General features: G+C 31.0%; 2 protein-coding genes and 1 pseudogene across 5 annotated transcripts; all 3 read right to left on the reverse strand.

The window, feature by feature from the left end:
• Window positions 1-3,762: 3,762 nt before the first annotated feature.
• On the reverse strand, window positions 3,763-6,047 carry LOC113856585 (annotated as a pseudogene).
• A 111-nt stretch (window positions 6,048-6,158) lies between these two features.
• On the reverse strand, window positions 6,159-7,609 carry LOC113855670 (cysteine-rich repeat secretory protein 38-like). The gene has a single exon (XM_027487300.1). It carries the CDS (start codon window positions 7,607-7,609, stop codon window positions 6,788-6,790), a length of 822 nt encoding a protein of 273 aa, XP_027343101.1. The 3' UTR covers window positions 6,159-6,787.
• A 14,446-nt stretch (window positions 7,610-22,055) lies between these two features.
• On the reverse strand, window positions 22,056-26,463 carry LOC113856584 (cysteine-rich receptor-like protein kinase 10). 4 transcript variants are annotated; one of them, XM_027488457.1, is made up of 7 exons: window positions 25,646-26,463; window positions 23,981-24,103; window positions 23,721-23,890; window positions 23,405-23,615; window positions 22,756-22,993; window positions 22,500-22,650; window positions 22,056-22,398 (listed from the first exon to the last, which is right to left on the reverse strand). In XM_027488457.1, the coding sequence occupies exons 1-7, from the start codon at window positions 26,415-26,417 to the stop codon at window positions 22,090-22,092; spliced, it is 1,974 nt and encodes a 657-aa protein (XP_027344258.1). In that variant the 5' UTR covers window positions 26,418-26,463; the 3' UTR covers window positions 22,056-22,089. The 4 variants fall into 4 exon arrangements, with proteins under 4 accessions (XP_027344258.1, XP_027344259.1, XP_027344261.1 ...); XM_027488458.1 differs by having other exon boundaries at window positions 24,086-24,112; XM_027488460.1 differs by lacking the exon at window positions 23,981-24,103.
• Between the last annotated feature and the right edge of the window lie 746 nt (window positions 26,464-27,209).

Below are 27,209 nucleotides of genomic sequence, written 5' to 3' on the forward strand. Positions count from 1 at the left end.
AGACATCAGTGATGTGTAGGGGTCCACTTTTAGCATCGACCCTAGACATGAACCTACTTGCCATAGAAACTTATTATTATATAACGTTATAGGCAGGTCCAATATACGAGCCCAAACTGCTATTTTTCTAAGGTTATAATCTCTACTTTGAAACAAAGGCCTCCACCTCTGAACAAGCAAATAATGGTCTAGGATAAGCCAAGAATCTTCAAAAAGAGCTAGTTTATAATCTTCCATTTTCTCAAACTGGACTAGAAAAAATCTTTATTTAGACCTAAGATTTTTAAAGAACTATTCTTCTCCCAAATATTATTTAGTCTTTGACTCAAATAGTTAAAACTTACACACTTTCCTAGTAGTTTAACTACGAGGGTGAACTTCTATGGAGAACATTATGTCTCATAATCTTCTAAGGGTATTTTTATAGCATAGATTTTGATTTTCTAAAATTATCTCATCCATTTCTTCCATTTTAGGGATAAGATTAAAATCTTCTAAAACAAATTTTATGATTTCTTCATTATTAAGAACTAAATATAGATCTTTCAAACCTAGAACTTTATCTTTATAAGTAACAAAGTCAGAAAAGTTAGGGTTTGAAAATACCTGGAATGGGTTTTGATCTACTCGTCCCTGATCTTCTTGCATGTCTTCTTTATGCTGCTCAGTAGGCTCCTCTGTTTTCCTTCTCACCTTCTTCAAACTTTGATATGCTTTTTGCCTTCCTGCCATTCCCTTGGCTTGAATATTTGGCTCCTAATTGCTCAGCTATCAGTGAACCCTCTCACTTCTCAGTCTTGTTTGTCACACTCATGCAGGCCAGCTAGGGTGAGAACCCTAGCAGCGCTCCCTTTTTTCTATTCTTGAGAAAGAGAAGGAACTTTCTTGAAGCTCCTCAAGAACTGCAATATTACTCAAATCTTAAACTCTCTCTATATAAGTAATTTAGTTCTTATAAGTAAAAAAATTTGTATATCAAGTTTTGTACAATTTTTTTTTAATTTTCTTTTATTGTTATGGTGACAATTTTATATCAATGTCACGTGACATTTTCGTATCATCCTTAGAGAAGTATTATTCTTAAAAAATAAAGCTCATATTTTACTTCATATTTTTTTATATTTAACTTTATGTCTTAATTCGTCTTTACATACTTATCATCTCAAGTATTTTCATTTCTAGTATCACTACTTGCGTGTGTTTCATCATATCTTATTATAATATTTATCTTTTTTCTTGTCGTTCTTGTCCAAGTCTCAAATCTCGACCATGTTTCCTAAGTCGTGTCTAAAGTCAAGAATTTCCTTTCATTATTTCTTTAATATGTTTATAAGAAAATTAAAATCACTCTTTAAATCACCACTATCATCATAATTTTTATTTATTTATGCAATCACATATTGGCTATCTTTAGAAAACAACATTAGGATAAAAATGATAGGAGAATAGATGAGAATTATTATGAGAATATGATTAAGCAGATAAATAGTGATATTTGAGATATAAATACTCGAGGTGATGCTGGTGTGAAAATGAATCAAGACGTGAAGTCTTCTTGAGATGGTTCTTACACAAGTTTAAAACAAAAATAAAATAAAATTAACTTGTATAATAAAACTCAACATCATAGATTGAAAATGTATGAAGCTTCTTTGAAGAATTCAAAATACTTTCTTAAAGATGATAAAAAAATGTCACTAAACACCACTGTAATGATAGAAATAAAATTGAAAATAAATTTTTGTATAGAAACTAACGTATATATTACCTATAAAAATTAAATTATAAAAAAGAGAGTTTTATATAGAGATAAAAAAGAATTTAAAACTTGGACAATGATTTATCACATGAGAGAAAGAATTAAAGTTATTATAACATAATGATAAGAATAAAAATTAGACGATCATTTATCTTATTTTTTAATTATGATTTTGTCAAATATATTTTTTTAAAATAAGAGAATTGTATAATATATCTTTTACAAATTGCTCAACGAACTCAAATAAAATATTACATGTGACAAATTGTTAAAAAAAAAGGTGATGATTAAAGAAATTATTTACAATAAGTTATTAAAGAAGAAGACATGTGCAATAATTAATTTTATATTTAAATTATTAATTACTAAAAATAAATATAAAAATAAGAATTAGTATATATTCTTATCTTTTAATTATAATTTCTAAAATTTTAATTATTATTAATATATTTTTATTGTAATATGAATATTTTTATTTTAAAATTTTAATATTTAATTTGAAAGGTTATTAATTATTTAAATTAAAAATAAAAAATATAATGAAAAATTTCTTTCTAAATTATTTGTATTGACATTTCTTTGATATAATAATAAATTAAAATAAAAAATATTTTAAATTTTAAAATGATAAAAAAATAAAATATCTAGCATTTCAAAAGAAATAGAGTATAAAATATTACACAATCCGGTTCTGAACTTGTTGAGGCATATTGAATCAAAAACCTTGAAGGAGAGTTGGTGATGGGTGACAACTTATTATTCATTGGTTCACAAGTATTCAGTTTAAAATAAAAAATTATTTATGTTACAATAAAATGTTTCGTGTTATTGCTGCTCTTTAGGTGACACATACATTATCCCTTTCAAGTAATGTTTGTTAATCATAAGTCACTTTCCTTGATTTGTATGCGTCACTTCTTTGTTAGTAAAACATTTCAAGTCTCATTTTTTTATATATTAAATTTATTTTATAAAATTAAAATAATTACCAATTACCCGATAAATAATATTAGTAAAATAATTAAATAATTTTTCTTAAAAAACCTCCTTTATCCTATTATGGTAGCATTTGCTTTTACTTATTTTAGACTTCTCTTCTCTAATTAAGGAGAACTTGTGTCGATTATAGTTTTATAAAAACTCTGAGAAATAAAAGGATTTTTTAAAATAAAAAATTTTAAAAAGAGCTTTTGAATTAGTTTATTTTAGTAGATATTTCTTGTGTTTCTTTATCTCAAATATCAAGACTCAAAAACATACTACCTAATAATTTTTAACTTAAAAATAACATTTAAATTATAAAATTACAAAGTAATTTCAACTTTCAATATATGATTCATATTTTTAATTTTAACTTAAACTTAAAAATGACTAACAAGATGAAAAAAAGAGAGTCTAATATTACTGTAACTTTCTCTGTTTCCCATTAATTTTGCATCTTAAATGCTTAAAAGATGTATTTTAAATAAATTATAATAATATTAATACTTTTTATTATTTTAAAATGATTCATTCTAGAATTTGTCTAAGCCTAGATAAACATTAAGAGAGTGTTGAGTTATATATCAAATATGCAAACGTAGAAAAAGCCCTAAGTAATTATAATTAATAGGAGGAAAAAACACAAAAATAGAGTACACTTAACATCGCAACAACATTAAAAGTGTATTTGGATGACAGGGACAAATGAGACAAGAAGAATGATAGAGAATGTGAGCAATATGACAGATGATACGATGAAAAAGATAGATAAAGATAGAAAGGGAAAAAAACATAAAAAAGAGATTTAAGAGAAATAATATATGAAAAAAGAATAAAAATCCTAAACAATAATAATAAATACATGCCAAAATATACTTTTTCAAAAATCAATCATTTTTATACAGCAAAAAATCATGTCTTCTAAAAATTACTTTTCTATATTTCGATTAACTTAATCACAGATTTCCTTGGATCTTACTAAAGCTAAGAGCAAAAGCATGTTCACTGAAAAGTGGCATTGATCACCTAGGTCTCACTTCAGATATTGTTACTTCATTGTTAGAGTAATGCATAGAAGTGTTGGATGAAGACCCTTTATCATTGACAGCTCTTCCAACAGAAAATGCAGGGCGTGTGGGGCTTGGAAGAGACACTGTTTCACTTGCTAGCATATGAACAAGACTTGACATTGTTGGTCTATCTGCTGCATCTTCTTGTACACATAATAGACCAATGTGTATATACTTAAGAACTTCACTAGGTACACATGATTTTCCTATTAATGGATCCATCAATTCCAAACCTTTGCCTTTACACCAGTGATTCCATGTCTAAAATTGTAAATGTATTTGATTTTAGTTAAAAGAATTTTTCAAAAAATAATAAAAGCATGAATTAGGAAATCACTTACATATATGAGAAGGCTTTGGCCTTGGTCAGAAAGATAGAATTTACTGTTCCTTTTTCCTGTGATGATCTCTAGCAAAAGAACACCAAAGCTGAAAACATCTGACTTCACTGAAAACAAGCCTTCCATAGCATATTCTGGAGCCATGTATCCACTGCTCAAAATCAACACAACAGTAAACTTTATTAATCTCACGTTGTATATAAATTCATCAAATAAAGTAGGTCAATATTTTTGTACAAGTGAAAGAAAGCAAATTAATTTATACTTACTATGTTCCCACAACTCTAATTGTATTTGCCTGCTTTTGGTCTCCTCCAAATGTTCTTGCCAATCCAAAGTCTGAGATTTTTGGATTCATTCCATGATCTAATAGAATATTGCTAGCTTTCAGGTCTCTGTGAATTACCCTTAATCTAGAGTCCTCATGTAGGTATAAAGCCCTTTAGCAATCCCATTAATAATGTTTGATCGGTGTTTCCAATCCAGCTGTGCACCCTTCTCCCTATCTGACATCAAAATATAAAGCAATGCAATTCTGAGAAATATGAATATATCCATAAATATATTACTAAATAGGGTTAGTGTTAGACATCAATATATAAATAAAGGTTTTGGAGACTATAATTTGGGTATTGAATTGAGCCCCTAAAACATACAGTTTTGGGTTGATTTCGGAATTCATGTACATAAAAAATACCCTTGGGTGGGAGGGGTCTCCTGATACCTAAGACAAACGCTAGTCACACAAACTTTTAGACCCATTCTTAAACATACTTTTTGTAATCGGTCTATTCTATAAAAGTCAAAATACTTGCCTTATAAATTGATCCTTTTTTAAAAATTATTTTGAATTTTTCAAAAACTAACCAATTACAAGAAGTGTGTTGAAAAAATGTGTTGGTACCTTTCCTTTTTACCTAATGTCTGACTTATTAGGTTATGGTTACTAAAATAAAAAACCAAAAATAGTAAAAAGTGAGAAGGGACATGCCCCACTTAATGATTTCTTGGCATCAAAGTTCCTTGAAATTTTGTTTCATTTCATCCCTCGGCGCCCTTTTTCTTCTCCATTCAGGGCTTATGGTTGTTCATGTATTGTTGAACTACAGGTAGATAATTCTAGCTTTATAGCAAATAGAAAAGTCCTACTTAGCAATTATGTGAATGTATAACTGTGCATGTATGTGTACCATTATATATACTCAAATTCTTTAGAAAGTTTTAACTCTGTACATATTTATTAATATATTTCGTCAAACGGTTGATTTGTTCAACAATAAAGAGAAATGTAAAAGCAGGTACATTGTTTGGGTTTACCAAATAGGTGGAAGTCAAGGCTTGAATTTGGCATATATTCATATACAAGAAGCTTTTCATTTTGCTCAATGCAGCAAGCCAGCAATCTCACAAGGTTGCGATGCTGCAATTTTGCAATCAATATTACTTCATTCTTGAATTCCTCCGCACCTTGAACCGAAGTTTTTGAAAGCCTTTTAACAGCTATTGGTCTTCCATCTGGTAAGACACCCTAGAACAATTTTCAAATCTGTAAGTAAGAATGTTGCAAATGGAGAAACCAAACAAATAAATATCATGTGTGATAAGTGACATTAATTTATTACCTTGTAGACGGGGCCAAATCCACCTTTTCCCAATTTATGTTCATCAGAAAAGTTACTTGTACTTCTTAGAATTATACTCAAATGCATCATAGGAAGGTCAGTGTTCACACTCTCTTCCTTGTCAGTGTGATCTTGAGAAAACATTGGATTTAGTCCATCTTCTTGCTTAGCTTGATGGTCTACAAAGATGAAATTATCTAACATAAACATGATATAATTGATAGCCTCAGCTCAAAGAATGTTGAGAGTTAATGCTTACCTTTCTCCCTTTTGAAGCACCAGAAGTAGTATGTGCTGATAGCCAGTAGAGTTAATACTACAATTCCAGCTACAACAATGACTACTATAATCCACCACCTTGTGTTATCCCCCTCTTTGGCTGCATTAACAAGACAAACAATGTGTATCATTTGTGAAAAATGGTGAAGAAGTGGAAATAATTGTTATTTTAGGCTTTGTTATACAATTTTTACGGAGTTTTTGCCTTTATATTATACTTAAAAGATAGCAAATAAATGCAAGACTAAAACATGTTTCCGGAAGAAAATTAGCTCATGTGGCACCAAGTCCCTTGGGAAGCTACTTGAATCCCACAATAGAATGCTACTAGCGACATTTAGCATACCTCCACCTCCCCATACTAGTGCTTACACAATTTTATGACCAATAGTAGAATAATATAAATATTGGTTCTTAAACTGGTAACTTGTGTCCCCATGGTCCCTAAAAGTGTACATTCGTCTCTGAAATTGTCAAGTTGATCTTACCAAGTTGTCAACATGTAAATGGTTTTCTTCCCTCATAGGACTAATTTGTGTAGATGAAATCAATCAGAATCAAAGCAACACAAGTTGTCACTTTTGAGGGTATAAATTTTGAAAACTGTCTAACACGGCAATCTTCAAGAAAAGAAGTACAAGTTCTCAAACATAATTTAGGGGGTACCAGTGTCAGTGATGCTCCTATAGATCAATAGATCATAGCAAATTGGTTCTAGATGAATAGTACAAAATATTAGGATGAACATAAAAACATAGCTAAAAGAATCAAGCTCATACCTTGCTGAGGTGCTGGAGCAGCAGGCAGTGTATCATTCAAAAAAAATGGCTGTGTTTCATACATCACAATACAGCTTGGAGAAAAGATACGCCACACCTTCTTCTCTTCACAACAATTTTCAACATCCTGAAGCATATTGCTCAAACATGTTCTGCATTCATCACTAGTAATATCCCTGCTGCACTGCACCCAACCATACCTTCTTTGTGTACCATTTATGTTGAACATGTGTGTTCCAAACATCAAAGGATTCTCTGATCCCATTTGTATCAAACCATTCATCAAAATCCTAGCATCACTGTCAAATTCTCCAGCACTAGTAAAATTTTGCGTCGCATCGAACATAGGAATCCTGGGCCTGATTGTGAGGTTGCCAAAGAAATTCTGGTTTGAGTACCTCAGAAGACAAAAGGGGTACCATAAAATAGCTGTGGCATTATTTGGGCAGTGCTGTTTGAGTAATCTGCTAGAGTTTTGCACACATGAGTGACAAAGGCTTTTGTTAACATCGCCACGACATAGGTAGAGTCCATAAACCATGTTGCTTCGATCATCACCTGAACTTCTATTTCCAAAACCATTGCTTGTAGCAGAATCAGATGAGAGTGAAGATATCAGATTGTTGAGGTTGGTTTGGTATGTTGTAGAAGGAGGAACAGAAGATTGGTCCAAACAAGCATATCTATAATCAAGTGGTTGTGTATTGCTACTGTTCTGACCAGAAACAAAGCAAATAAGGCATATCAATTTGATGGTAAATAACCATTGACAGAACATTCTTCTGCTGCTATACCACCACCTCGTATGATCAACATAAATTTGAGGTTTAGGATAGATTTCATAGAAATATATGAATGATCAATTTGTCAAACATTTGACATTCATGTAACATGCACTTTTTAATGTTCAGAGAGGATCATGAATATATTGGCTGTTTGTAGCGTCAATTTCTGACCATATGAAACAGTAAATTTGAAACCCACATAGTATTAGAAAAAATCAAAGAATATTACGCTAAAAAAAAGCATAACAGTGCAAGTAACGTTTATTTAACATTATTCAACTTTTTTTTTTATTATGAACAAAAAATTACTTGAAATAGCTTTGTTCCAATAACGAAGCTTGTAAGTGGGGATGGCCCAGGGTCAGGTAGGATTGATATTTCTAATATTTAAAAATCAACGTTACAAGGTTGTCGTTTGAACAAACAGTAATAGGTTCTAAATCCAAAATATTTAAAATATTGAAATCTTTTAGATAAATTCATGGTCAACAATGGTACCCCTGAGAAAAGTAAACCATTTTGGAGCCTCCGTTTTCTTCGCTAATAATTGAGTTTATGATAATTCAAGTGTTTGACACGCCAAAATGCGACACGTTTTTGGTCAAGATATTGATAATATAATGTTTTAAACATGGATTGGGTGATCCAAACACTTTTTACTTTAGCCTTTTTTTTTTTTTAATTTTATTTTGCTGGCTGAATTGGGACTATATAATGAGTGACTGTGACGTTTTAGAAGAAGAAATAAGAAAGTATATTATGATAGAAAAATAAACAAATTTTTTTCAATCTCATAGCTTGAATACAATCAAGGCTCAAACGTGCTGGTAAGTAGCAACTTACCGTAAAATTTGTTGAAACTTAGTTGAAAACGAGAAAATATTAAAAGAAGAAACTTGGTAAAAATTATATAAAGTATACTAGAATTGTAAATGTGGAATAATTAAATTTTAAACATTTTACCTTTATAATAGATGCTTATAATGAGGTTAAGACATACTTTTACATTATCAGGCAATTAAAATATACATAGATCTTAAAATCAATTATTACATAAAAATCAGTAACTCTAATTAAATATAACAATTTACATTTAGATGATAACATATCTTTTCTATATTATCAATATATATGTTTTTTTTAAATACATTAGACAAATTAAAAACAATAGAACTTAAATGTTAATTAACGCACATAAAAGTGAATCTAGTTATTTTTAAAAATTAATTTTATTCAAGTTAGTCTGTTGGATAATTTTTTATGAATACTAAATTCTATTAATCTAACCATTAAATTGATGATTCTTATTAAATAAATTAAATGAATTTTTTTATATAATTTAAGAATTAATTAATATTTGATCAATCAATTTAATCTTAATAAATACAACATGTTATAAGTTGATATATTATAATTAAAATTCATTTAGATGTAACGCCCCGAATTTTGTAATATTAATTATTGATAATTATATAAATATAAATGTATTTCATGTGTGTGTTTTAGATACATGTTGGGGATATGTATATATATATATATATATATATATATATATATGTGTGTGTGTGTGTGTGTGTGTGTGTGTGTGTGTGTGTGCATGTGTGTATGCATGATTGGTTGGGCTGAAATGGGCTAAGTGCTTGAGTGCAGAGCGAGACACTGGATTGTTCTCGCTCTAGCGAGAGGGCCCTAGGAGGAAGGACCAGAACTGTTGTCTCCTCGCTGTAGCGAGAGAGCGACAATCTGGTTACAGTCTCGCTGTAGCGAGATTCTGCAGAAATCAGAGTGCAGTTTTTTCTGATTTTTTCGTTGTAGCAAGGGGGCGTGTCGCTGCAGCGAGAATATCTCGCTGTAGCGAGAGTGTCGCGACCAGGAGGGTATTTGAAGGGTTATGGTTCGAAAATAGGGTTATTTTCACGATTTTCCTCTCCCTCCTTCATGATTCTCTCTACCCAAACCCATTCCTACCGATTAAAAGCCCTCCAAGACTGATTGGAAGCTAGATTGAGGATTGGGGAAGTGTTTGGAGCTCTTGGAGGTAAGTTCTATGGTTAAGATTTTGGTTTTTGTCCCTTACTTTCATTTTCTGAGGTTTTCCTTAAGTTCCCTTGGAATTTTTGTGTACTTTAGGGACGAAATCTGTGTGGGAAAGTGATTCCATCAACGTTTCATGTCGGGTCTTCGTTTTTGAGGAAACGGGAGTACTTTACTTTAGTTATCTTTGTTAGGAATGAGTTTATTTGAACGAATATAGTAATGTGATAGAAATAGGAGATGTGGTTATGTGTATTGATGAATTGTACGAATTGGTTTGAGTCCGAAGGTGTTCGACCTCCGGCATATTGTGTGAAATTGAGTGATGTGCTTGTGTTGGTTGCCATTGGATGCAAGGAAATGATGTGAATTATGTACTAGATGTTGTGAATGGGTATGGGCACTCGTGCCGTATAATTGAATGAATATTGTGTGAAATGTGGGCCCGAGGGCCATGTAATATAAATAGAAATAGGCTAGGAGCCGTGTATCTTGAATGAATTATAGGCTATGTGCTGTGTGTGCTGTGAAAATGAAATGTGGCCTAGTGTCGTATACTGAAATGTGTGTGATTGGAGCGTGTAACGCCGTGTAATGTGTTATGAATGGTTCAGCGATACACTAGGGTGTGGGAGATGAGGACAGTAGAAGTACCTTGGGGAAGAGGGGGTGGTGGTGACATCGACTGTGGAACGGGTGCACTACAGGCCACACACTCTCTTCCTGACTAGACTTTTGACTATTACTTTTGCTGAGCAATCCATGACTGCCCACGTGGTATCCGTGAGGTGGGAATAACCGGCGACCATTCATGGTATAAATCCGTGATCACAGTATCAATAAGAGTGTGATTGGCGTGCGTATGCATGGATTCATGAATTGTGTTTGTTGGATGTACTACTGCTACTTGTGTTCGTATTTGTTTGATGTGTTGGAAATGTGTTGGAGGGGAGACTCTATGCTTATTTGTATGTTTTGGTAGTGTAAAGTACGCACCCTTACATTCATTTTTCAGGTACTCAAGACGATCAGCACCGGACTCAGTGAAAGGGGCGGATGAAACTGCTATAGGACTAGGAATTTTTAATTGAAAACTAATGTATTTGAATGAGTCCTGTAGTAATGACTTGATAGAAATTGTAACCCCTTTTTTTATTTTAAAATATTTAATGAAACAAAGGTTGAGAACCTTATTTAAAATGAATTTTATTTTATCCCGAATTTGCGAAATTATGATTTATTAAAATTAAAACATAAAGTGTTATATTCTACGTCAAGAATTAAAATTTGAGTCTAGTATTTCAAATTCAAATTCAATTTCAATTTTATTAAATTAAAATTAGCTCATAATTTTAAATTTTATTTTTGACTTTTATAAAGAATTTAGATACATGATTAGAATTTTAAATTTATATATGAATAATTTTAAATTTATGTAATTCTCCCTTTTTTTATGCATAATTTTGGAAAGCTAAAAAAAAAAAATATCTTTAGTGAAACTTAATTAGCTATAACAATTTTTATCACTTTCATGATATAATAGTCTCAGAAGCACAAATCTTTCCAAGTCATTGTCAGTCTCTACTTTTAATTTCCTAGGTATGAATTTTTGTTATACTGATAACAACTCCTTTTAAGATTAGTCTCATCTTTTTTACTTATCTTGTATTTTCATTGGTTGATAAATCAAATTTCAATATTTGTTGAGTTTTGTTTGACATCTAAAATTTTAACCATATTTTTTTAGACAAAAATAATTATATTTCTAAAAAGTAAAAATAAACAATAATCAAATTTATGAGAAGCTGTAACCAATATATATCGCATATCATATATAAAAAGTAAAAGAATGATAACAGAGATTAATAACAATAAAAAATACTCATATAACCAAAAACAATATATAGCTACAAAAAATATATCAAGAGCTATGGATTTGTGACATAAAACGAAAATCAAAGTAAATCACATCCAAATACCATTTAAGAAGAATCAAGCCAAAACTGGTGTAATATGAAAAGTATTAAAAAATTGCAAAATTGAAAAATTACATTATTACGTCATTAATTGGTGTAATAAAAAAAATTGCAAAAATATTCAAAAGTATTTTTTTTATGTAATATCAAAACTATCGATTAGTGTGATGCAAAAGTACAACGTTTTTTTTGTTTCTTTACTTGAAAATTAATTTTTATTCAACACTAGTACAATATTATCATGTGAACAGTGTAATGTTACAACTAAAAGAAATTTTAAAGAAAAAACATACCTTAGAACTTTTTGACAGAAATGAGAAGTGGTCAAGTAGCAGTTTTGGAGAACAATGAAAATTCTGAGACGTAGAATTGACAATTTCTAGAGTATGGGCTAAGAATTGGAAAAGGCTTAGGCTAGTTATTTTTAATTCCATGGAATTGTTATATGAATTTATGATTCTAATTTTAAAAGAGCCACCAAACATAAAATTTAGAATTAAAGAGCCCAATTCTAATTCTAAATATTAATTCCAAACCTAATTTTATGTACTAAAGGGACAATTAGGAAAAAAGTGAAGGTGAGGGAGTCAAAGGACACACAAGAAGAAAAATAGGATTAGTTTCTTTAAAATTTAATAAAGTAAACTAAATTAGATTAATTGAATATATGTGTGGGCACTGACCGTATATAATAATTCAACTCTGTTTATTTTTTAATTAACTCTTTTAGAATGAATGATTGGTTTAATCTTTTAAAGATTTATTTAATATTATTAATTTAGTCTTTCAAAATTTTTTAATATCGATTGAATCTTACACATATTAAGAGACAGAAATATAATTTCTTTAGTTTTTTTGAAGACTTTTACATTATTATAAATCTTCTATTTAACATCATATGAGTAGACTTCAGATTTATATATTTGTATTATCGTTCAATCACTATCAAACATTAACGGTTGAAAAAGAAATTCATAAACTACATGCATTCAATGATTGATCTTATTTTTCAACCCTGCATTAAATATAACAAAGCGTATATTTAATTGCTTTTTTCTTGTACATATGAAAATAGTATTTTCGAACCTACATCAATATCCATCTAAACAAACTATTTGAATTTCTGTGCAAACTTAAGATAAACTTTGCATTAATTAATGTGGTCACATTAAAGATAAGATTAACATCGATTTGGTGAAAGTGATATTAGTTTAGTCCCTTAAACATATGAAGGGATATCAACTCAGCATATTTCTTAAAGCTACACAATGTAGTTTCTAGAATTTGACGCGTTTACAGATTTTAATGCATGTATAGAAATGTGCTCAATCCTAATCAAATTGGCATCAATTTAGTAAATAAAACATACATATGAACCTAAATTATTAAAATATGAACAACTAATTAGCACCGAAAAGTTAATACAAAGTGTTAGGTTACAAAGCTACAAAAAATTGTAAAAACTTTTATCTATATAAAATGTTGTAAAAGTAATTTTTTAACTATCAATATTTTCAAATGGATTTTATTTGAATATATAAAAGTATCTCAACTCAATAACTTAACCTACACTAACCTTAATTCAATCAAGTTAATTGGATTTGGCTTGTTCCAAAAAATTTTCCAAACTTGAATCAAGATTTTAAATTTGTTTTGACCCCAACTCGTGTGATAGGGCACCACAATTAAAATTAAGTTATTTCTTTTAGAAAGTAACATATATTGTTGCCTTTTGTAATTACTTGTTTATGTTAAATTCCCTTGTTAACAGCATCAACATGCCATTAAGCAACTTCTGTAATAATTTATTAGGGTCTATTCGGATGAATGAAATTAGAATTATATTTCAAAATTTATAATTCTATCAATTCTAAATGTTAGACATAAATTTTGTTTGCTATAAAAAAAATAGCGTAAAATTTTAATTTTATTTTATTTTGACATCTATATTTAAGTATAGTCATGGATAAGATTATTTTGAGTTTGATAGAAAAAATTAATCTACCAAATGATAGTGGTAACTATGGTAGCTCCAATAAAATAAGAAATGGAAGTGGTGATTGAGATAATGATACGTGGTGTTATGATGATAATGTGGCAATAACAACAATGTCAATAACAATGATTTTTGGTGACATAACAATGATTTTTGGTGACATAGTAATTGTAATAACAATAATAATAAAAAAAGATGATACATTGATGATAGTGGTAAGAATAAAAATCAGGGTATTAAACATAATAGTAGTAGGAATAAACAATGGTAACAATATAATAATCACTATACTAGAAAAAAAAATTATGAAGTGGTTTTATGTTAATTGTGAGAGTGATTACAAACGTTCTTAGAAAACGCGCCGCTATGCAAAGTAATCAATTTTTGGAGAATGACTATTAGTTGCTTTACAAAATGTGTCTTAGAGAATGATTCCTAATTGTTCTACAACGTTGTAAACTTCTTGTACAACAAGGCAAACCTGTTTTATCTAGGAATCACTACACAGTTAACTACTTTAATTTAATAGTAATAAAAATACATGTCCTACTAAGATAGAATTTGTAACTTGCTATCCTTTTGCCTAGCTGGCAAAGATTTACCTCTGTGGAAAGGATGATTCATTCGGATCAACATGAGAGTTCAACCACATTGCATTGCCAGAACTCATGTTGTATATTTGAAAAAGGTTGACCTCCTTGCTTCTCTCATGATACAATCCTCTTGTTGCTAAGCTTCCTTTCTCTTTGGTCCACATAGACAAAATGTAAGACTAGTGCCAACAGTTCATCACGAAAGAAAGGACTTGCTGAGCTAAGATCACTAACTAATACTAACCTAATACTAGTAGAAAATACTAATAAATTAGAAATACAACTGTGTTTTCTGTATAGTCTCCCTGGTTCTATTGCTACCGCGCGTTTTACGCAATCGATCAGATCATATAGAAATCCCTTCAACACAACATAGGTCATCGAAAGGATCTCAAAGACCCACCAACGCATGAAAATTGAGATTTTTCTGAAAAAAGGTTCCTTTTCACTAAAAAATGCACTCCATTGTAGCCACCACACTTCACTAAGGACCACCATATTATGAGTCGCTCGCCAATAAAATAGAAATAAGTTAAGCTATTCAATAGGGGTTTGCAGCCTGACCTATTTAAGGTTTGACTTAGCTTATTTTAGTAATAGACTTAATTCAAATCTTTTGAAAGACTTAATTAATTAAATAGGAAAATTTTGGGCTTAAGAAAAAACTTTTAGCTCGATATATTGACCTATTTAAGACTTACTAATTTTATAACCTATTGAGTAGTTCTGCATCATACTGCTATGCAAGTGGATGCACTTTATTTCTTTTGAACCACAAATCAGAAATTTGAAATTTCTTCCCTCATAAATATTTTATTACAAACTAAGATTAATTCATTATTATGTTTAAACTCAAGTTTATATGTCTTATATTTAAAATTTCTTCCTTTATGAGTTTTTTATTACAAACAAAAATTGATTGTCCCACATGAACCAAATAATTCATATTCAAATGAACAAAACACTGGAAAACAGAAAAAAAAAGACTAAAATAACAAGAGGTTTTAGTATTAATAGAGAGGAAAAAAAAGAGCAATTAGAGAAAGAAGTGTGGAAAGGTACTTAGAATTGTGGGAAGAACCAATTTTTTTAGCATAGAGAAAATAGAGACGAAGAAGAAGAGATTCATGACAATGTTGCAAATTAAGTGATGTTTCATCTCTACTTATATTTATAAGTTCAAAATGCTAAGATATCTTAAAATTTTAATTTTTGAGAGTGGTTGGCACATACCAAACTTTTAGTTGTTTTATAAATATGATTAAATCTTCATAACCACCAATGTAACAAAAGAGAAGTTGCTCACTTATAGGCAACACAAGGAGCGTTAGATCATTAGGTAAATACACACCTATTTTCCTATTGTTATCTTTCTCCTATAAACACACCTAAAACGGCTTGTCGTTTGCACCTTTTTGCTTCCTCACCACATGAACAAGTTTGTACTTGGTACATCTTGTAACGTCCTTAATTTTTTCTTTGAAATTGTATCATAATTTATGATGAAGTATAGTAATTAAAATAAAATTCTCATGAAACAAGTAGTATAAAAATGTGATAACATTAAAACTATCTTATAAATAAATTCATACACAAAATTTACCAAGGCGTTAAAATAATGAAATATAAAGTGTACCTTAATAATTATATTTACACTGAAACAAAAAAGAATATACATACACTAAATTTCATTTACGTACAAAAGTTTAATATTTATAGACTTAACAAAATATATTAGGACTTAAAATACATAATTACAATATCAAAATAAACTAAGTCTTAAGAGTAGTCTCAATCCACACCCAAAATACTGAGAACTTAGTCCTAGTCATCGTTACCATGCCAACCATCTATCTCAGCCAACTCCTTTGGAGTCACGTCCTCATCTTCTCTAAGATCTCCAGAATTAGTCACAATCTCAATACTTGTTATTCGCTCGAAAGTAAACCAAGTCCTGTTACTCGCTCGAAAGTAAATCAAGTTGGTTTTCCATAGAGGTCATGATCAAGGAAAGCGTAAACATAATTTATAGCTGATGGAGTCTTGGTTGTGCATCAATAAATGAAGATACTAAGAGTATAGCGAATACTATTATTTATAGGATAGTCGAAGAGAACATTGTAGTCTAACATAATTTTCAGGGTAGAAATGTCTCTTACTTCATTATTATATTCTACAGAAAACTTAAAGTAACATACATGTTAGTACTCCCTAAATACATAATTTAACCTACAGCTTACAAGATAATCCACTAGTCTAATTATTGCTCGAGATTCAGTTATCTTTGCTCCCATAAATATTTAGTAAGGATGAGTATCTTTCTCACCATTAAACATATTGCAATTATATTAATAAAGACTGCAACATAACTTTAGTAATGAATTAAAAGGAAATATTGCCACCTCAAATACACAAACAAATTCATCAATAATTTCCACAAAATCATACATACTCAATCACAAACCATTACACTTTTCTCTCTCAAATATGCACTTTCAAGTGCATTGTGATCACAGGTATTTGATGCTTCCAACACTTCATGAGGTCTTACATAGGTAAGTAAATAGTCATCGGTTAGCCTATGCGCACTGATACAACATATGCAATAACAGACCCCTTAACAAAGGTATAGTCAGAAGTCTAATCAGGAAATGAGTGTGAGGTCATGTGATGTATTTGCTCTCAGAAAAAGTGTGTACACATACCTAAATGTCGTTCACCACCTTATGTTTCCCCTAGATGTCTAAATCGTCTCCGAACTCTATAGCCAAGTGTATCTTTGTAACTAATCACACTGTTTCCTTTCCTCACTTTATACTTATCCCATACTCTTTTCATATCAATCTCATTATTCAGCTAAAAGGGTCAGGCTTAGTGAAACACTTTTAGACTAAGTCCATTTTACACATACAATAAAAATACAATATAAACACCCAAAATCAAACAACTTTCTACAACATTCAAGTACCATTCAAACATATATTTCCAAACAAGAAACATATAATAATACTCTCATGAGCATAAAATATATACTATGTTATAATAACAAAATAGAGTTCTCCTTACCTTAAAATGAAGATTTAGAAAGAAGATTTGTGAAGAATATCATTCAAAAAACAGAGCTCTTCCTAAACATTACAAAATAGGATAATTTTGAGAAAGTAGAAAACGAAGGGAGAAAAAAACCAGAGATTGGAGAATTGAGCTTTAAGAAAGTTACTTGGAGTTGATCAGATTGAATGTCCAAGTCTGGATTAAAGGAATGATCGAGATTTAAGGGAGGTTTCTCTAAGGAAAGGAAGTGAAAGATTAGAGAGGAAATGAGAAAAAATGTAACTTAGATTATAATACAAGTTTTCTGGTTGGAAATTCCTTAAATACTCCTCAAATTCACACGCTCTTGCTTGAGCGAGGTACCATCTCGGCTGGACAAAAATATCAGATAGTGATTTTCTAGGCTTTTTTTGATATTCTCGCTTGAGCGAGAAGGGGTTCAAAGAGCTACTCATTTTTCCTACGATTCTTTGTAAGAGCCTGACAACTTATTCAGGACTGACGACTGTCCCTACAAATCAACATGAGACTTTTCAGCGTGCTTTGTTCTCACTCACACACTTCCTGGAAACTTCCCAGAAGGTCACCCATCCCATAATTGCTCCAAGTTAAGCAAGCTTAACTTTTGAGTTCTTAAGTGATAGACCACCGAAAAGTAAATGCATTTTGTTTGTATAGGTAGTCCTAATCAATTCCTTTAAGCTATCCTTAATTGTATACACAGTCTCTAGATCCCCCTCTCATTCCGATGTAAGTTCAATTTATTCATGTACCCCTTACCGCCGGAAGCCTGCTAGGTAGCCGCTCCTTATTCGTGCCACATTGCACCGGCGATCACTCCCCGCCCTCGCCTAGCGCCTGGGTGTCACATGCCCACCAGCTTCCACGTGATTCGTCCTCGAACCACACCGTACTAGGAGAGAGGCCTGCTCTGATACCATTATTGCGCCTGACAACTTATTTGGGATTGACGACTATCCTACAAACCAACACGAAACTTTTCAGCGTGCTTTGACCACCGAAAAGTAAATGTATTTTGTTTGTATAAGTAGTCCTAATCAATTCCTTTAAGCTATCATTAACTGTATACACAGTCTTTGGATCTCCCTCTCATTCTGATGTAAGTTCGATTCATTCATGTGCCCCATACCGCCGGAAGCCTGCCAGGTAGCCGCTCCTTGTCCGTGCCACATTGCACGAGCGATCACTCCCCGCCCTCACCTAATGCCTGGGTGTCACATTCTTTACGTAAATGAGCCCAACTAGCCTGAGCGAGAGGACAGTTGGGACAACTTTATCCTATTTCGTTAGGCGAGACTCATCTCGATTGAGCAAGAATGTTCTGAAATCACTTGGTCTAAAACGCTCAATCTTGCTGACTTGAGCGGAACTCCTTGCAGCAAACTTCATTCAATAATTTTAAATTAAAACAAAATTTAATATTAATTAATATCAAATAAACAATTAAGAAAAAAAGGGTGTTACGCGTCTTTTATTAGAGTTCTTGTTGGATAGCAGCATCGCAGCGCCACCAACGCAGAACAAGCAATTGGGTATCAACATCGTTCCAAAGTACCAATTTTGGGTTATGTTCTCTGTGCTCACCATAATTGCTTAAGTGTTGTTGTGAAACGAACCATGTCTTTAGCAAGATCAATGGTTATTATACCTGCATTGCAACCTATGCCTCCAAAATTTAAGCTCTTAATGTTTCCCCTCAACTTGTTCTTGTTCACAATCATGGTTGAAAGCAAAGTCATGGGGTTGAACAAGTTTCAAAACTAAATAATAAATTTTGAAATTTGGATTTACGCTTTGAAATTTGAATCTACATTAAACTCCATAAGAAGAGAGCAAGATAGTAAAGAAGTGTAAGATAGTAAAGAATGAGAAGTAAAATGCTTCAAACACATGTGAGAGAATGAAAATGTGACAAGACAAGACATGCAAAAGAAAGACATGATATACAAATGCAGAAGTGAGAATAATAATAATGACAAAAATAATAAAAATAGAGCAAACAATTACATAATATATAAAAATAAAGTTAATAATTATAATTTATAAATTGAAATTTTGAATTAAAAAATATTAATTTTAATTATATTAAAATTATATAAAATTAGACTTTAAAAATATGGCTTATGTTTTAAAAACTATTAAACATCATAATTATGAATACTAGATCAAATTTCAATTCTAAACCTTAATTTCAATCCTCAATTTTATTTTTAATTTTATACACTAAACAATCGGTAAAGATGTTATTCTTCAATTGCCTTTCACAATAATTGGTATTGTTTGTTGCACTTCATGATTTTTTCCTTGTTGATAAACTGATATAATCAACGATAGTATTATTTATAGATAAGAAAAATCGGTACTATCATATTGTTATGATAGCTTGGGTACTATGAAAAAAAATGCTTTATTGTTGCCTCTATCAGACTATCACGACTGTTGCAAATTTTGTTCTTATTTCAAAGCAACGTCATTATTACTCTCATTATCTATCCGTTTCTTATGTTTTTTATTCTTTCAAGAGTGTCATAGTTTCCCTTGTTAGTATTTTTTTACCCAGCCAATTACAAAGAAAAAACTGTTTTTTTAAAAGATTCCTCTAAATTAATTTTGTTTTCTATTTGTTTTTTGTTACTTATAGGATTGTTTCTAATTTATAGTACAACATGATTTAATTCACTAATATTAAAGGTTGAATGTATCTTTAATTACTTGTTTACTTTAGAGATAAATTAACTAAATCCTTTTTTTAATTTTAATTCCAAAACTAATGTTCTTTCTTTTTAGTTCGCAGATCATGACAAAACCAATGCATGTTGCTAATTATATTTTATATATAATTAAGTATAATTGTATTTCTAACTACAACTATGCTTGTTGATAAATGTTTTTTATGTTTAATCCGATAATGCAATTCATGAGTAATGATTGGGATTTTGAGTTAACCATTGTGAGAATTTATTATTAATTAGATTGTTATTCATGTTTTCAGGGAGAATGAACAAGAAGTGGGAGCTTTAGAAGATTAATGAGTAAAAAAAGGAAGTAATATCAACTTATTTTAAAGATTTACAAAACTAGAGATCTATACGGAAAAGTACACGCTTGTGTATATGTTTGTGTACTTATCGGATCATGTAAATTAAGTAAAGTATTTGAATCAAAGATACACACGGTCAAGTGCATGACCGTGTAAATGAGCATGAAGTTCAAAAAAGTTTAAAAGGAGTGAATATTTAAGAAATCAGAGATGTATACGGTCAATTGAGTTGTTTTAATTGTTGGTTGATAATTCAGTTTATGTTCTATTTTATTTTCATGTTCTGGTTTTGAGGTATGAATTGATCATTGTTCATGTGAAAAGACTTAAATGCAACTCTAGAGATAGAATGACATAAATCTTTTGTATTAGTAATTATAACTATGCTTGTGATTCTATCGATGTTTAATTATCTCCACATAGATATTTTTCAGTCAAAATTTGGTAACTACCGCATGCAATTTTGATTTATTAAACATGTTTGCATTCACACTGGTCACAGTTTGGTAATGATGCTATTTTTATAAATTCAACCATTGAATTATGACAGCTTATAATTTTATATCGATAACTTGGTATGTTTGATCAACGTCATGTATTTCATATCGAAAGAAAATGTAACGTAGAAGAAATTGTTGATTATACAAGCCTTCATTCCGAAGTTTCAATGCCTAAGATTATAAATATAATTCATGAGTTTATATGAAAACAAGTTTTCATATATTTTGGAGTTTGGACAATGAGGTATATTGTGATAACCTCCATATATAGATATTAAAGGCTTGACCACATCAAGCTACTCCTGTTCCCACTGTTGACCAAGCTGAAAAAACCATTTATTAAAGCTCTACACGGGTTTAACTATTCTTGAATGGATCGAAGATGGTTGATATAGGCATATTAATGATGCATACACCTAGTGAGAGATAGAAAAGAAAAGAGAGATAAGTGAAAGATGTAACCAGTGATGTAAACATCATAAGTCTTCTTGAATTATTACACGTGATTTAATTTCCTCTCTTAAATTTTAGTGGAAACTCAAAGCTGTGACTTTATATAATTAGTCTAGCGTGATCCATTACACTTTTACAACTAAAACCCAGCCCATAACTGTTTGAATATGTTATTTCAACAATATTTTTTTAATAAACATTATTTCTAAATCTTTCTATTACATCACCCATCTTATCTACACTTCTCTCTTCTTTGTATCTCACTCCTTGACATAGAAATTATTGTGAAAAAGCAATGATGAAATAAGCATTACTCTAACTATTTTACAATATCCGTTAATATCATTTTGAGCAGAAGTATTTTAGAGGGAAAAACCAAGACAAAATTTTAATTTTTAATTTTTAATAACAAAATGTATAAAGTGATAGATTATAATAAACTTAAAATATTAATTATTTATTTATTATCATACAGTATATAATTCTATTAATTTAAAAATAAAAAAATTACTTTCTCATTTTTCTTCAAAAATTGTCTCCCAAACAATCTTTTAGATGTATGTTGGCAATACGTTAATGCAAATCGATGGATATGATAAGACAATACAAGTGTTACACCAAATACAGATACTTAATACAATTTGAAAGCAAAGATTATGGAATCAATAATATGAACAACCACAACTTTAGTATTGCAACCCCAAAAACAAAAATGCTTCTCATACGTAGAGGAGGCTGTCTAGTTTGTTGTAATTAGTAGTACAATCCGGGCATTCTCAAAGCAAAATTTTTACCATGTTATACAATTACCTTGGTAAAACGTTTGATACTGTTACCTCATTAACAGAAGCATCCTTGGAAGCTTTTGATGTTGATTCTTCTTCCTTGATCTTTCTTCCAACTGAAAATGCAGGATGATTAGGACTGGGAAGAGTCATTGTGTCACTTGCTAGCATGACAACAACAGTGGACATGGTTGGTCTGTCTGTTGCATCTTCCTGTACACACAACAAACCAATGTGTATGCACTTCATAACTTCACTGGCTTTGTATGTCTTTTCCAGTATTGGATCTAATAGTTCCAAACTTTTTCCTTCACACCAGAGTCTCCAACTCTGCATGAAAATATGAAAATGTCAAGAAATTCTAGTTGAATCACATGCATATCTCTTTTGTAATATCAATATCTTAGTTATATGATAGAAGGAAAACTCACATATACAAGAAGACTTTGACCATGTTCTGAGAGATAGAATCCACTATTCCTTTTCCCACAAATGATTTCTAATAGAAGAACTCCAAAGCTGAAAACATCAGATTTTGCTGAATATAACCCTTCCATAGCATATTCTGGAGCCATATATCCACTGTTTAAAATCAATAGAACACTATTAGTTAGTAATTGTATCACATTTTGTGATCTATTATATATTAATGTGTCATGATTAGAAAGGATTGCCACTAGCACATACTAGGTGCCCATGACTCTATTTGTGTTTTCCTGACTTTGGCCCTTCTCAAATGTCCTTGCTAATCCAAAATCTGATATTTTTGGATTCATCTCTTGATCCAGAAGCACATTGCTGGCTTTCAGATCTCTATGGATCACTCTAAGTCTAGAATCTTCATGAAGGTATAGAAGTCCTTTTGCAATTCCATGGATAATACTCAGCCTTAATTTCCAATCTAGTTGCTTTCGCTTTTCCTCATCTGACATAAAAAGTGATAGATGAAGTATTTTTAACACTGGACTATATGGACCAAAAAAAAAAAAAAACTAGAACTTTTATTTTTGGCAAAATGCTATTACCTTATTGAATGTAATGATTAAATTTAATTTCCTAAATGTAAGATGTGCCAGTAGCAATATTTGAAAGCTGTCAAATTATAAATTGTTCTTGTTCTGTTTCATAATATGTTTGGTTCTTCTGTGAAATGTATAGAAAGAATTGTTACTTATCGAAAATTCAATTTTGGCAATAAATTTATCCCTCCAAACTCCTACCACATAGAAATACCTTCCTAGATTCTAATCGCTAAGACTTGTGTAAATAATAAGCTGAAGCGATAAAATTAAAAACAAATGAAATGAAAAAATAAGGGCAGGTAGTGATAACATACTGAACAGGAGAGAGTCAAGGCCAGAATTTGGCATGTACTCATATACAAGCAGCTTTTCATTTTCCTCAATGCAGCAACCCAAGAGTCTCACAAGGTTCCTATGTTGGAGTTTAGCTATGAAGATTACTTCATTCTTGAACTCCTCTAAACCTTGACCAGATGTTTTTGAGAGTCTTTTGACGGCAATTTCTGTTCCATCTTCTAAATTACCCTACAATAAAATGTTTTCAAAGACTACAAATAAGTATGGCAACTTAAAAACAAAGCAAAATTAAACATAGATAGCTTTCACGCACATCCAAAATTCAATTGACACCTTATAAACAGGACCAAATCCACCTTCTCCTAGTTTGCAAAACTCTGAAAAGTTATTTGTGCTCTGACGAATCCAAATTAAGGGGATTGTAGGAAGATCTGCATTCAGTGTATCCTCTCTTTGAATATGATCATGAAGAGATATAGGAGTGGTCTCTGATAGCAGTCCATCTACAAAGAAAACTTGCTAGTTTGTTATTTTTGCTTATTGCCATAGGTGAGTACTTTCAGCATGTGTATGTAATGGTTATTAGTTATTACCTTTTTTTGATGGATACCTCTTCCACAAGAAGTAGATACAGAAACTTATTAGAGTTAGTGCCACCAACACACTCACTATGGCGATTATCAAGGTTTTTGAATTACTTGAACCTCCTTGCTTGGCTGCAAGTGAAACAATGGCAAATATGAACATGTCACATTTCTTTTCTCTTATGTTCTTAACAGTTTCATTATCTGAAGGACTAAAATTGACACTGTATGTAGTACTGTATATAATTATTTGTATCTCTCACTTACCTTTTATCTTTTCTAAATACACACATCCCAAAAATACACCAAAAAACACAAAGAAAGGAAGGCCTAAAGGTTTCGTCAAAACACATTTTTAAGGAAGTTCCTAATTAATTAACAAATTTTGCTAATGCACTGTATTTTGTAACCCAAAAAAGGACTTACAGTTAACCAATTCTTCATAAATTAATTAACAAATTTTGCAAATGCACTGTTTTTTATAACCCAGAAAAAAACAAAAGAAATTTGTGGCTGCTGATTGCTCATATTTTAAATCTCCTTCTCTGGAGCCTGAATCACCTTTTGAATAAATGACATGACCTTGGTCCTGATTCACTGTGTCCATGGTTTTTTATTATATGATCTTGGAGGCCTGAAAAATTGTAGTGTTAACAGAAATATTGTCTTATATGCTTGATATTTCTACATGGAAGCCTATTCCCAAAAATTGAAACCGCAGCAGGATGTTGGGTGTTAGAACAAGCACTATAGAGCTTAGAAAAGATATTAGAAAACAAGTGCATTAACTCAAATGTTTTGAAAAGAATATTCTTAATGTAACTTCAAACTGTAATTAATTTGAGAAATCAAAGAGAGTAAGAGAAGTTGAGTTGTGACAAAAAGAAAAGAATTAAATCACAAGGTGTCACATAAATCAAAATGCTTATGTGACAAATAGGACTTAAATTAAAATGATGTCCTAAATGTTGGTGAGCCTGTTTACCTTAATCAGGAATCTCAAATGTTTTCTTAACGAATTGTTCGGTTACCGATGAAAGAAATGACTAGTTTGGCAAATTTAAAATGAAACAAACAATTAATGAAGATATAAATATCAATTTCATTTTTACTTTAAACAAACCATTATTTTGAAAAATAATTTCATGCCAAAGGTGTCATAAATGTAATGAAGTTACAAATTAAGTAATATAAACTACAAACTAAATATTAAAATTACATTAATAAAAGTATCAACTTTTATTATTATAATTTTAAAAACTGACCTGATTGAACTTTATAATAGAAAGAACTCTAAATATTTGTGTTATCTTTATAATGTGAGCAAAATATAAACAAAATTAACGTAATCAAGGATCAAATTATACACAACACTTTTAGGACCAATTAGTTTCCAGAAAAGACCAAAATATAAGCAAGTTAACACATTCAAATACTAAATTGTACGAAGCAAAACTTTCAAACATCAAAGACAAACAGAGTGCTGTTTTCAGTAGCCAATTTATGTATTTACTCGTTATCGTTACTAACTATAAAGCAACTCAGGAAGCAATTATAAAGCACATACAGACTGCAGTGTGTAAGATGGAACCAACCAAGAAAACCAAAATGGTAAGTATGCCAAAAAGTTGAATAAGTAATACTAATATATAATACAATACACATTGTATGTACCTGGATTAGGCAAAGGAGAAGATGTTTGACTAATAATCTGGTAGAAGATAAAATCATCATACTTTATAAGACAATTTGGAGACAAAACTTGCCATCCTATCTTTGTCCCACAACATTGAGGAACTTTGTCTATCATGGCCTCCAAACACTGGCTGCACTCATCACTAGTAATGTCTCTACTGCACTGCACCAACCCAAACCTTTCCTCAGAATTACTCAAATTGAACCCTCCCATTGCATACAACTTGTTGGTATCCACAGTAGCTTTTCTTCTCAAACTTTGCATAAAATCCTCAGCTTTCTGAAGCTCTTTTGGATCAGTGGCGTTCTTGGACCCCGGAATTGTCCATGATGAGGTTGTGTTAAGTTTCCCTATGAAATCATGGTTTGAGTACCTTAAAATACAGTAGCTGTACCATATAACTGCTGAGGATCTGTTTGGACAGCGTTGAAGGATTTCTGAGGCTGCAGTGGAGACACAAAACTGGCAGAAAGTTCCTGTGACATCACCCCTGCAATCATAGAGGCCATACACGACATCAACTGTGCCACTTCCTATGGTTGTGTGGTTGTATCCCTTGCTTGTGGCAGCATCTGAGGAGAGCCATGTGAGGGTGTTCCGAAGGTTGGTTTGGTATGTTGAGGTGAGGGCATGTTCTGTTGAGTTCTGGCAGTCATCACCCACATAGTATGGGGATTGTGCATTTGATGGGGTGAAGAGTATCATGAAGCCAAGAAATCTTAGGATTTTAATGAGTACTTTTGTTGCCATTGTTATGGGGTAATGAAATGTTAGGCATAGCAATATGTTATAGTAGAATTCAGTGTCCTGGGACCATAAGAAATTATTTTATAACTTGATTGTGACCACCGAATGTTCATAGTCTAGACCAATCTTCACACTATATGCTGTGATCATTTCTCATGATTTGAAAAAATTAAGTATATAAGACAGGAGAAATGGTTGAAATAATGGACATGGGGTTTTCAATTATGCAATAATCTCTTCTAGGAAGGGTTGTGTATGGGGAGGAAAATAGGATATATTAATGCATATGTGTTGAAGTCAATTGCTTGGAGATTGTGCCAACTAGAGAAAACGCCACTTAGAATTTAAAATCACATAGTTGAAGAAGCCGACCAGTGTGGTATGATTACTTCTGTCTAACACATTTGAATAACAATAATGATAATAATTTTGAAGTCGATGAATCTGCTGTTGATTTAGCTTGAAATCTTATTGATTAGAAAAGTCATATTTGTACTTCATTTCACTTTAATCTTCACATTTCATATTAAGATATTGCACAAAACTAAGATGAGGTATGACATGGTTGAAAGTCTGAATTTATCTAGATGAACTTCATTTGTAGTTTAGGGAATTCTTTTCAATAATATATATAATGTTTGGATCTTCAATAACAAGAAAAGGGTTCCACTATTGACAACCATCATATATGTAACGATAATGGTTAAAAAATCAATAAATGTGTTCAACATTTTAATATGCTTCTCTTGGATGTCTAATCTGTCTATTTATTATTTGTTGTTAGATAATAAATTC

This window comes from Abrus precatorius, unplaced genomic scaffold, assembly GCF_003935025.1.
Source record: "Abrus precatorius isolate BTA unplaced genomic scaffold, Abrus_2018 Scaffold11, whole genome shotgun sequence".
In the NCBI taxonomy this organism is placed as follows: Eukaryota; Viridiplantae; Streptophyta; class Magnoliopsida; order Fabales; family Fabaceae; genus Abrus; species Abrus precatorius.

Coding starts and splice junctions, on each gene's coding strand:
- LOC113855670 (XM_027487300.1), bottom strand. CDS start 7,609: ATGTTCTGTCAATGGTTATTTACCATCAAATTGATATGCCTTATTTGC.
- LOC113856584 (XM_027488457.1), bottom strand. CDS start 26,417: ATGGCAACAAAAGTACTCATTAAAATCCTAAGATTTCTTGGCTTCATG. Junction 24,104..25,645: donor TTCTCCTTTGCCTAATCCAG/GTACATACAATG, acceptor TTTCACTTGCAG/CCAAGCAAGGAGGTTCAAGT. Junction 22,994..23,404: donor CCTTGACTCTCTCCTGTTCA/GTATGTTATCAC, acceptor TTTTTATGTCAG/ATGAGGAAAAGCGAAAGCAA.